The sequence below is a fragment of the Orycteropus afer genome, unplaced genomic scaffold (assembly GCF_000298275.1).
Source record: "Orycteropus afer afer isolate SDZICR_OR568_19922 unplaced genomic scaffold, OryAfe1.0 scaffold00002, whole genome shotgun sequence".
Taxonomy (NCBI): Eukaryota; Metazoa; Chordata; class Mammalia; order Tubulidentata; family Orycteropodidae; genus Orycteropus; species Orycteropus afer.
This window is the reverse complement of record NW_006921589.1, coordinates 4,598,268-4,610,526: the sequence shown is the minus strand read 5'-3', so window position 1 is coordinate 4,610,526 and position 12,259 is coordinate 4,598,268. Positions and strand designations below refer to the sequence as shown.

General features: G+C 42.9%; 1 protein-coding gene across 1 annotated transcript in view; it reads right to left on the bottom strand.

Annotated features, from left to right (window-relative positions):
- Positions 1–7,170: 7,170 nt before the first annotated feature.
- SERPINE2 (serpin family E member 2) overlaps positions 7,171–12,259 on the bottom strand; it is a 32,789-nt gene continuing 27,700 nt past the window's right edge. Inside the window, 3 exon segments of the mRNA XM_007956034.1 lie at positions 7,171–7,208; positions 9,486–9,569; positions 12,122–12,208. Coding sequence (XP_007954225.1) covers positions 7,171–7,208; positions 9,486–9,569; positions 12,122–12,208 — 209 coding nt within the window.

Genomic DNA, 12,259 nt, shown 5'->3' with positions numbered 1-12,259 from the left:
AGGGGTCGCTATGAGTCGGGTCCGACTCGATGGCACATAACAACAACAACAAGTAAGGTGTGTCATCTGCATATTACAGGTTGTTAATGGGTCTTTTTTCCAATCCTTATGCCACATTCTTTTTCATATAGTGCAGCTTCTCGGATTATTGGCTCAGCGTACAGATTGAATAAGTATGGTGAAAGGATACAACCCTGACGCACACCTTTCCTAATTTTAAACCAAGCAGTATCCCCTTGTTCTGTTTGAATGACTTCCTCTGGATCTATGTATAGGTTTGTAATGAGCACAATGAAGTGTTCTGGAATTCCCATTCTTTGAAATGCTATCCATAATTTGTTATGATCCACACAGTCAAATGCCTTTGCATAGTCAATAAAACAGAGATAATCATCTTTCTGGTATTCTTTGTTTTCAGCCAAGATCCATATTACATCAACAGTGATATCCCTTGTTCCATGTCCTCTTCTGAATCTGGCTTGAATTTCTGGCAGTTCCCTAATGGTGTATTACTTGTGTGTGATATTCAAGATATTGTTAGATAATTTCCAGTTTGTTGGATCACCTTTCTTTGTAGTGGACACAGATTAGGATCTCTTCCAGTTGATCGATCAGGTAGCTCTCTTTCAAATTTCTTGGCATAGATGAGAAAGCATTTCCAGCCTTGCACTCATTTGTTGAAACATCTCAGTTGGTATTCTGTCAATTCCTGGAGCACTGTTTTTAACCAGTGTCTTCAGTGTACCTTGGACGACTTCTTTCAATACCATCATTTCTTGAATATGTGCTTCCTTCTGAAAAGGTTGGTACAGTGACTCCGTGCTTCCCTTCCATTCTGTTTCGATGTTGCCTGCATCACTCAGTATTTTGCTAACAGAATCCTTCAATACTGCAACTCAAGGCTTGAGCCACTCCTCAGAAGGAAGGTTGGGCAATCTACCTCTGTAGTGAGACTGCCTTGGAAACCCAAGGAGGGGTCGCTATGAGTTGGGTCCAGCTTGACAGCACATAACAATACAACAGCAACATTTTAACTTGAGAAATGCTGAGCATCTTTTCTTTTTTTCAAATCCAGGTTTCTGCACATTTGATTATGATGCTTTGTCTTTTCTAGCTGCCTTTTGAAATCTTCTGTTCAGCTCTTTTACTTAATAATTTCTTCCATTTGTTTTAGCTACTCGTCATTCAAGAGCAAGTTTCAGAGTCTCTTCTAACATCCATTTTGGTCTTTTCTTTCTTTCCTTTTTAATGAGCTTTTTGTTATATAAATATATATGTAGATTTATTTAAAGGAAATGGCTGATGCAGTTGTGGAGGCTGGGGGCAGGCTAGAGGCTTTTCCTGACTTACAAGGTTGCAGACAAACCTGAAATCTGAAGGTTAGGCAGCAGGCTGAAGTCTTCTCACATCCTGAGAACCAGAGGTCGGGGGATGACAAGACAAATGCAGAATTGGAAAGAGTGAGCTTTGCCAGAGTATACAAATACATATGTTGGATTCAGGTCTTACCCCCAAGTTAACTCCCCTTCCAACTGATTGGCTGTTCACATCAGATCACAAAGTGGAGGATGATTACATAATGTCTGACAAACCACCAAGAATCATGGCCTAGCCAGGTTGGCATATAACATTAATCATCACAGTATCCTCAACATAAATTAATGTCAGCATCTACACACCAAGATGGCATATCAGTAAGAGCCAGGAGACTCAATTATCAATAGGTTATGCCATTGTTAAGACAAATACAGCCCCAAATCATCAGATTTGATTTTATGATCATTGTCAGATGAACTACTTTGACAGTGATGTCCATGGGGCTTCTGACTTGCCACTGGGACTCAGTCCTCAGTCCTACGATTGTTTCCTTGTCTAAAAAGGACAGGCATAAAGGACCTGTCACCCTTCTCTTTACCTTCAGTACTTGGGATTGTAATCTTGAAATGAAGAAGGTATAGCCCTAAGCACTACCATTTTGCTACCTTATATTTAATAATTTAGCCAGCAAAGACTAACAATGGACATCGTATATAGAACAGTGAGGTAGCAAACTTCTCATTAAAGAACATCCCATTGCTGTTGAGTTGATCCTGACTCATAGCATCCTTGTAGGACAGAGTAGAACAGTCTCATAGGGTTTTCAAGGCTGTAAATTTATGAAAGAAGATTCGCATACTTCTCTCGTGGAGCAGCTGGTCCTTTCAAACCACTGACTTTTTAGTTAACTAAGCACTTAACCACTACACCACCAGGACTCCTTTTAAATAATATCTGTCTTCCATTTCTGTCAGGATTTGGGAGGGGGTAGTCAAAGAGGCTGTTTGAGGGATCTTCAAAGAAAAAAAGATAGAGTAGCCAGTGTACCTTCCACTCTTTGTCCTCTGAAACTGGACCGTCAGTAGGCAATGGACAGAGTTCACAACATTCTCATGAGGTCGAGGACACAGAAGTAATCCACCAGCTGGCCCAGTCCTCACCCTTCTCCTAGCGGTAAGCCCTGAGAAGTGAGCATTTGCTGGTCTGCTGGATCCAGTTAATCTACTTCAGTTTCTTAGGCCTTCCTGTATAGAGTTCATGTGTCTTTTAGTTTTTTATTTTTAGGAAAACAAAGAGTTACTGGTATAAAAGCCAGTCCTTTGTGTATTTTTTTAAAGTTCTCTTATGATTTGGATTTTTTTTCACGTCATTTGTTGTATCTCCTTTTTTTTCAGAATAAAGAGCCAAAGGCCGATAAGACCCATGGCTTTTAAGACAGTTGGGTCAATGCTTATCTCTTGTGTTTTCCATTATGTCTGAGGCAGAATTGAAAGTACCAATCTCATTGAGTGTCTGTCAGAAGACTGACTTTCCTGGTTGTTTACCTCAGTTTTTCCTTAAATCTGCCATTTCATTACTTTGGGAAAATTGCATCCTGTCTTCTGTTTGAACTGACTATGACATCTAATCTGTATGATCTGTTGTTTGCTCAGACATGTCCACATAGTGAAAATGGTCTTCACCACAGGCCTGTAATTCTGGTGGCAGTCTCTGTATCTTAAATTTATTCTAGTTCCCCTCAAGTGAAGTTTTCATAAATTTGATGTTTTTGATCAAAAACGAGGTCTACTGACTCAAGTGTATCAAAAAGTAGAAGTTGAATGAGATAAAAAAAATACATATTTTTGAGGGAAACTTTCTCATTGTAGAGATTATGACCTGGTTCTAAAAGCCAGTCATAGTCAGAATCTGACTGTTGACTGGTGAGGGAAGAGTAAAAGATAAGTGTGTTAGGAGGTGGCCCAGGGAGTTCATAGAGTATACAGTTTAAGACCTTGACAGTATGATTTTTCCATGAGATTGTTCCAAGTTCTGTGTATCATAAATTGGAAATTTTGTTCTTTATCAAGAGGCATTCCCAAAATTAGACCAGATGCTTCAAAATGTAGTATGTCTGGTAAAATGTGACCACTTATATATACTCTTGGGAGCAGCCCATATATATCTGTAAAAATGATGTGGCTTCAGAGGTCTTCTAATATCATGAGGGGGTAGCATAATCAAGATCTGCATCAGCCTAAAGCAGATTTCTGAGGTAGAGGTCAACATACCTCCACTCTCCAACCTTTTTTTTTTTTTTTTTACCAATTCTGACACCAGCCATTCCACCCACACTCTCTACTTCTCTGCTGGGTTTGCTGATTATTTGCAATGGCCGCACAGAACTCACAGACCATACTTAGAGTTACGGGGTTTATTAGGGAAGTAACAGGTTACAATTTAGAATCAGGATCAAGTTGGAAGTGACAGGAATGACTCGGTACAGTTCTTCCATCAGGACGGCTTTCCAGCTGTGCCTGCAGGCAGGCTTCTCTCAGCCCTTGGCCCTTGGTCCTCACTCTCAGCCTGGCTTCTGTCCTGCTCAGGCAAGTGCTGCAAAGCTCTTTAGCTCTGTGGGTAAGTGCCCAGAGGCACCCCACTCTGCCAGGAAGCCTGCTGCCTAAAAGCACCCAGCTCTTGCTCCGTGAGTTGGTGAGCCTGGCCTGCCAGCACCAGGCTGCTGCCATCTCATGCTGTCTGCAGTGCTACAGCGCTGTTTCCTGGTTTTAGGAGGTTCTCAGTGCAGGGACCCAGGGTCTAAAGAATATGCTACATGCCTGGCTCCTGGCTCTTGATGGTAGTGAGGTGTTGCCCTCTCTGGGACCAGCTCCCTTTAAGCCTAGCAGGATAGCAGAACTGACTCCCTACAAGGGTACCATGCACCTTATTAGCCTTAGCAAAACTGCCCAATGTCCTTGTTAGGCTACAAACACCTTATTTGCATAGTCCCACCCCATCATTTTATTTATCTTGTTTAACTACAAGACCATGTCTAGAAGGGCCATAAAAAAGCAATTCACTGCACCACAGTAGCATAGAAAAAGGATATTGCATTAGGCATTATTAGAAGACAAACTCTTGGTCCCTTCTGGAGTGAGCACTCTTGAGTCAAGAGGCCTGGGATCTAGCCTTGGCCTTGCAGCCGCGTTCATGTCTTCTCTCTGACTCGCTTTGTCTTGCTTCCATATTTTGTAAATACATTTGTAACAGTGAGATACTTTGCTGCACTAGGATTGTCTCCTTTTCAAGACGGAATTCCTTAGGGAAATGGCACATTTTATCTCTGTACCCCTACAAGCTCTTTAGAATTTGGTACCGAGTCAATACTTGAATGAGTGGAGTGCGTACTTCTGGGATTCCTACTAACACTGTTCCTACTTTAAAATATTCAAAAATAACCAAGATCAGAAAACTAGAGAACAGTAAAACAGACTTTAAGGACCATTAGTAATTATTAATGTTTCTTAGAAAATAAGTGGCCTGAGGTCACCCTTCAAAGTAGGTAAACGGTTACGCTCTTTCCCTTCTCTCAGCCAAAGTATACATACTCAACCATCAGTAAAGCTCATCCCGCCTCACAGGTCAGAATTACAAATGGCAAATTGAAGGAGAGTTGATCGTGAAATTCATGGATATCAGTTTAATTCTTAAGAGTACAGATGTCAATTTCTGACATGGTTATGCTTCAAAAGATAAACATGACCACATGTTACAGCATGGATGATTTTTGTTAGTTCAGTTCCTGAGATGCAGATGCCAAGACAGGATTGACAAGACTTAGGGGAAATGCTTGTGATAAAGGAGAGGAAGCAGTCATATAGGTAGAGCCCTCACACCACAGTGTGGGTCTGACACCTGTGAAAGGTGTGGGGTAGAGAAGAAAGGTAGGACAGAAGTCTCAAACTGAAGCACAGTTCTAAGGAAGTGCTGGGCAGGCTGAGGGGGAGTCCTTAACCTATAGCTGTCACTTGGAGAAGTCCCGCTTCCTGCCGAATAGGCATATACCAGTAACTCCACTGTGCTGAGTGGCTGGGTGCAGCCCAGGGCGAATATGGCCTCAGCTCAAATACTGGGAGACCCAGTGGGTGGAGACTGTCAGCAGGAGATCTGAGAAGTGCTTTTTCACCACCACCAGTTTTCAGCTAAGTGATTTCAGAAGTATAAAATGCATAATTATGAAAACAGTATATATGTTCTGCCTTTTTTAACTACATGGTTATCAAACCAAACCCAAGCCACTGCCATTGAGTTCATTCTGACTCAAAGCAACCCCCACTGGGTTTCCAAGGCTATAAATCTTTACAGAAATAGATTGCCTCATTTTCCTTCCACAGAGCAGCTGAGGGGTTTGAACCACCAACCTTCTGGTTAGCAGCCAAATGCCTTACCCACTATGTCACAAACATACTGGTATCAAGCTTCATATCTTTCAGGTCGTGTTGCTCATACTTGGAGATCTCATTTTCCTCTTTGATGAATGAATGTGAGGTTTTAATGTGTAAAGAGTAATGAGTAGAGGCCATGGGCTAAAGAAAAGAAAAGGTTTTTAAGTTTTGGTAAGAAATATTTCAAACTATTGTGATTTAGATAAAGACTATTCAAACCTTCATAAAATGGGGGGGAAAAAAAAAACAGGCAAATCCAAAGTGGTAATTGATGCTAGATTTTTAATGGTTGCTTATGAGTTCAACTTGAAAAATTATTCTCCTCCCAAAAACAAAAACCTTGTCATTTCAGAAAATAAACACTCCAGCCTGCCACCAAAAAGAAACCGTTCACATAGACCTGCGCCTGGCAACTTCTTTCTGCACTTGGTGCAAAGCCCACATGTTTTCCTGAGGCTATGCCATCATCGCTTGAGCTGTGAAATGCAGCTGACATTAGAACTGGGATTCTCGAAGCGGTCATCCCTTTGACGTGATTGCTAAACTGAGAAGTGGGGAAGCAGAAGACAGGGTTTGACTGTCAGGTTCTGATTGTCAGGTTCTGAGGAAAAGGTAGGAGAAGCTCAGGGGCTTAGACATGCTTAAGTGCAGATTTATTAGAAGAGGTCAAAGTATTTTTATTTGTTGCATTTTCAAATAATAGAGAAATAATTTTTTTTTTTACTACTCATAACGCTTTATTTTTACTTTGTACAAAATACAAAAATGCAAATTTGAAGAGTACAGACCAGTATTGACAGGCACACTGCACAACAGCAAACCTTGTCTAGCAAGACATTAGTTTTTCATTTTAAACTTTATTTTAGTGAATATATGCAGATACAAAACAACAATGACAACAAAATCACACAGGGAAGTGAGAGGTTTAGCTATTTCTATCCCCAAAATAACACTTATTATCAAGACTTTGGATAGGGCCGACAAGAATTTAAAAAGGTAAATAATATATTTTTCCATAAAGAGTCAAAGCTACCATAAAATGTTTTTTTTTCTTTTTCCTCTGTCACACTGATTAAATTTCTTCTGAAAAGCCACACATAAAAACAAAACAAAACAAAATTCCTGAACAGACAGGAAATACTCAGGAGGGTTGTTAACCTAGGTAACCATTCAGTAGTTTAAAGAATCTTTGAGACGTTTGGAAGCCTTTCTATTCATTTCTCGGTACCATGTTCCAGCCGTCCTGCCCGCCTTTCCCTCTAAAACATCCCAGAACAGAAAAGCCTGTGTCACGGAGTCTCTGTTCCTAAGAACTAGTTTTGAAAAAGGAAGCAATGTACAAAAATATTTAACAGAACTATGAAAGATGAAGAGTCTTTTCTTCATAGCAAAGTAATCTTTGCTTTGCATGGTTTCTTCTGTATACGCTTCAGGGTTTGTTTATCTGCCCCATGAATAAGACAGCACCTACAGAATTAAAAAGAAGCAATGTGTAACTATGAGGAAGTAACCCTTAAAATAAGCCCAAAGGTGTTTCATTAAGGGGAGGTCCCAAGCCATGTTTAGCCTGTTGTTCTTCAGCAGTGCTGAGCAATAGAACTTCCTGCAATGACAGACATGACCCGTATCTGTGCTGTCCAATTTGGGAGTCACTAGTCCCATGTGAAAAGGAGCCCTGGTGGTGCAGTGTTTAAAGTGCTCAGCTGCGAACCGAAAGGTCAGTGGTTTGAATTCGCCAGCTGCTCCACCTTCCAGGGGTGAAAATGTGGCCACATCCTCCCATAAAGGTTTCAGCCTTGGAAGCATTACAGGGCAGTTCTACTTTGTTTCATAAAGTTGCTGTGAATTGGAAACAACTCAATGGCAATGGGTTTGGTTTTGGTTTTTTCAGTCACAGTTGAAGGAGCCCTGGTGGCATGATGCGTAAGCTTGGCTGGAAAATGAAAGGGTGGCGGTTCAGATCCACCCAGCTGCAACTCGGAAGAAAGGCCTGGCCCACTTCTGTGACGATCACAGCGTAGAAAATCCCATGGGACAGTTCTACTCTCGTCACATGGGGCCGCTGTAAGGTGAAAACAACCTGACGGCACCCAACAATCACCAAGTTGGTTGTGGCTACTGAGTTCCTGAAATGTGGCCAGTGTGACTAAGAAAGTGAATTTTAAATTACACTTCATTTTAATTTATTGAAATTTAAAGTTATTTAGCCACGTCCAACTAGAGGCTTTTGTGTTGGACTTTTCATCTCTGCAATACACCATTTAATTATGAAATTAAAGGCACAGTGAGATAAAAGGGTAAGGAATTGTATTACAGCAGAAAAGTAGTAAAAGCTAAAATGCAGAAGTACCTACTTTGTACAACATGAAGCTAACCTCTCTGTACTACCCATTGCCATTGAGTGGATTCTGACTCATAAGTGACCCCCACTGGGTTTCCAAGATGGTGAATCTTTGCAGAAGTAGATTGCCCCATCTTCCTTCCATGGAACGGCTAGTGGATTTGAACCACCAGCCTCTGGTTAGCAGTCAGATGCCTTACGCACGGCATCACCAGAGCTCCTTAACCTCTCTCCTCACTCACTGTCATCAAGTTGATTCCAACTCACAGCGACCCCCACTAGGTTTTCGAGGCTCTAAATCTTTACGGAAGTAGATTGCCCCATCTTACTTTCACGGAGTGGCTGGTGGGTTTGAACTGCTGCTTCTGGTTAGCAGCCAAATGCCTTACCCACTACGCCACCAGAGCTCCTTAACCTCTCTACTAGGGCGATACTATTTACTCTTCATTATCGTACTAGGACGTAGGAACTACTGTTATCCTTAAAGATGAAGCTGAGGGACAGAGCCAGGTTTGAACTCATGACTCAAAGCCAAGATTTACTGAATGAAAAATTCCCAGGTCAGAATGACAGAACGGGCTTACAAAGGCTGAAGGCACGCAGCTTCCTGCAGAGTTTAACCACTGCATTTGTAAAACTTTGGAAAAGAAAAAGGGCTGCTCTGCCTCTGCATAGGTTAACAACAAACCCCAAACCTAAAACCCTATCATGTGAAAAGTTCTATCAGTCTGTAAACAGAGTCTGCTTTTCCTGTTTCTTCAGGATGGGTGCTTAATAAAACATCCCCTGAAGTCTCCCTAAAACCAAACAACAGTTTAGTTTAGCTAGTAAAAAACACAGGACTTCTGGCAGCATAGTGCCTAAGGCACTTGACTGCTAACCAGAAGGCTGGGGGTTCAAACCCACCAGCCACTCCTTGGAAAGAAGGTTACTTCCGTAATGATACTGCCTCAGAAACCCAAGGAGGGGTTGCTATGAGTTGGATCTGACCCGACGGCAATGAGTTTGGGATTTTTTGGTTTTTAGTAAAAAAAATATCTGCCTTGAGCATTAAGCTCTTTTAAGAAACTATCTATATGGGATCAAAGTGACACCCACAACTCGAAAGACCGGAACCTGAGGGGATAGTGAGTTTATGTTAATGAAGGAGAAATAACTCAAAAAAGTGATGTGAGGATGTAGAACACAAAGAATGGAATCATTTAAGAGCTGTACGTGTAGAAACGGCTGAATTGGTGTATGTTTTCATGTGTGTATGTTCAACAACAAAAGATGGGTGGCTGTGTTATTTAAAGCTGCAAGCGTGCATAGAGGGAGATGGATTAAGACCAATGCTGTTGGGTAGAACTCTGATTCCCATATACCTTTCACATGAGTGGAAATGGAAGAGGAGAATCACTTACCTGTAGGATTATGTCGGATGAAAAATAGAAAAGGCCTGTCTACTATAAACCACGGCGGTGACGACCTTGCGATCAGAATGGCAGCTACGGGAAGAAAGGAAAGCGCGTTACACAATGGTGTGATCCAGCACACGTCTCGCTCAATGGATCCTCCAATGCTGAGGTCTGAGGACACAACAAGTCCCTGCCCATAGGTAAGCCATGAAATATCAGGCTCAGGGGTCACGATTTCCTGAGCACCCACCCAGGCCCTTCACTGTCTCATTCACTCCACATAAGCAGTATCTTTGTTAATAAAGGCCCCTACTAGTCATAGAATTTTTATGAGGTGTAAATGGCAGAAACCATGCCATGGCTCCTAGAAGTGTTTGCCCTGTAAGAAACGCCCAGTGCATGTTCACTATAAGCTACTTTCCAGTCACACCGTCTGTCCTGCTGATGAAGGCCACTGGTCTTTAGCTGTCCGAAGTCTTCCTGCAGATTAAGTCCATGCTCAGTTTTCAACTTACCTGTGCCTTCTACTTTGGTTGTCCCAGGACCTCATCTAGCACTTTTGCACTGGCAATAGGTGTCAGTCACTGGGACCCACTACCTTACAATGTTGTCAGCTCATCAGGTGTAGATACCTGACCCAAAAAACAAACTTCCTCAGGCTCCTGGATATCAGATATGCCTACTCTACCATGCTTACTGATGGCGACTTCCATTTAATAAGCCTGAGATAGTCAATAGTTCTGGGTGGAACAAACGGTTCACATACTCAACTGCTAACTAAAAGGATGGCACAGTTCAAGTCCACACAGCGACACCTCAGAAGAAGGCCTGGAGATAGACTTCTGAAAAATCAATCCCCAGAAAGCCTGTGGGGCACAGTTCCACTCTGATACACACGAGGTCGCCGAGAGTCGGAGCCGGCTGGCAACTGGGAGTGAAGGGAAGAAGGCCAAGAAGGGGAGGTATACTGCGGGACCAACCTGCACAACTAACCATATGCCTGCTGAGCCAAGCCCAGAGTATCGACGACTTGGTCTTGATGTTACAAAGGAAACAACAGGCAGCTATGCTAGTGCCTAAGGCATGTGACTGCTAACCAGAAGGCTGGTGGGTTTGAACTCCTTGGAAGGAAGGCTGGGCAATCTACTTCCGTAGAGATACCGCCTCGGAAACCCAGGGAGGGGTCACTATGAGTCAGATCCAACTCGACGGCAGTGAGTTTGGTTTGGTTTTTATTAAGAACAAATCAATAGTGAGCACAGCTGGCTTCATGGGCCTATGAACTGGGCTCTGGCTCGGGGCCCCACACCCATGGGAGGCCACCCACTTGGTTAAACCTGCTAGTTTGCTACTGCCGTCTCAAAATTCTTCCGAAGTTTTGAACAAGGGACTCTTCATTTTCCTTTTGCTCTGGCCCCACATACTGTGTAGCCAGTCCTGATTGTGATACAAGTTGGCAAACTGGCCACCAACTTTAGGCAAAATTTAGATGCTGCCTGTATTTGTCTGCAGAAGCAAGGGGGCATGTTAAATCCCCAAGCCCTCATTTCTGTGACTTTGGTTTAAATGCTGTTTTAAATGAATAAAACATAAATGCTTATTCAAGAAAGGTAATAAAGTGGCTGGTGTGTGTATCAATGGTGCCTTTTAATGATCAGAAATCTTCCACCCAGCTGCCAGTGTAGCTAAGATAGATACTTTGTAAGCTTAGAGTTTAGTGAAATCTGTTTGCCCATCTCATATGGGTAATTAGTGGGGAGAGAAACAACTTGAGACTGTTCTTTGGGCTTTCTTCAAACTGAGGAAGCAGCAGATGGGGATGTTCTAATTATCAGGGAGGCTAACACTCCTCCTGCGAGTCAGGACGCTGGCTGCTGCTTCACTGCCTCCTGTACACAGACGCCCGGTTGCCTATTAGCTCCAAGTACTTGTTTTCTGCTTCAATCTAAACAGTGGTCTTTTCTACCAATTAGAAGTTAGAATGTGCTACATCCTCCTAAAGCAGGGGTCAGCAAACAACTGTTCTTAGACCAAACCCACGGCGTGGAGTCCTGTTTTTTGTAAATTACGGTTGATTGGAACACAGGTGCCCGCATTCATCTCTCTTGCTCATGGCTGTTTTCATGCTATAGTGGCAGAGCTGAGAAATGATGCACAGACCCAGTGACCCACAAAGTGGAAACAGTGTACTTACTGGCTCACTAGAGAAAAAGTGCTGATTTCTGTCCTAAAGGAAGTGGTTTTCTTTACTGAAACAGAATCTGAACTCCATAGGGGAAGGTCTTGATCTGCTTATACTCACCCCTGTGGCCAGAGGGGCAACCCACAGTGCCTGCCTAAAGCAGGGCTCACCACCTTTCTCCCTGAGTGGCACAAATGGTTGACCATTTGACTGCTAGCTGAAAGGCTGGCAGTTCAGACCTTGCCTCGGAAGACAGGCCTGGCCATCAGCTTCTGAAAAGTCACAGCCTGGAAGGACCTGGAGAGCAGTTGGAGCCTGCACACACGGGGTCCCCGTGAGTTGGCACTGACTGGATGGCCGCTGGTAATCTCCGCCACCCATTTGCTAATCCAAAGACGGAGCAGGGGGCATTGGCTTGCCTGCCGCAGGGCCCATCCTGCCATAGGTCCCCTGTGCTTACTTGTTGCTGCTGAAGCTTTGGTTCCATCTTCACTGACTTCAATTTTTGCTTTTTGCATGATGTGAGAGACATGAAGGTTTTCTGACCCTGTTTCCAGAATATAAAATAAAAAACAACATTTGTTTGATACGCAAGCCA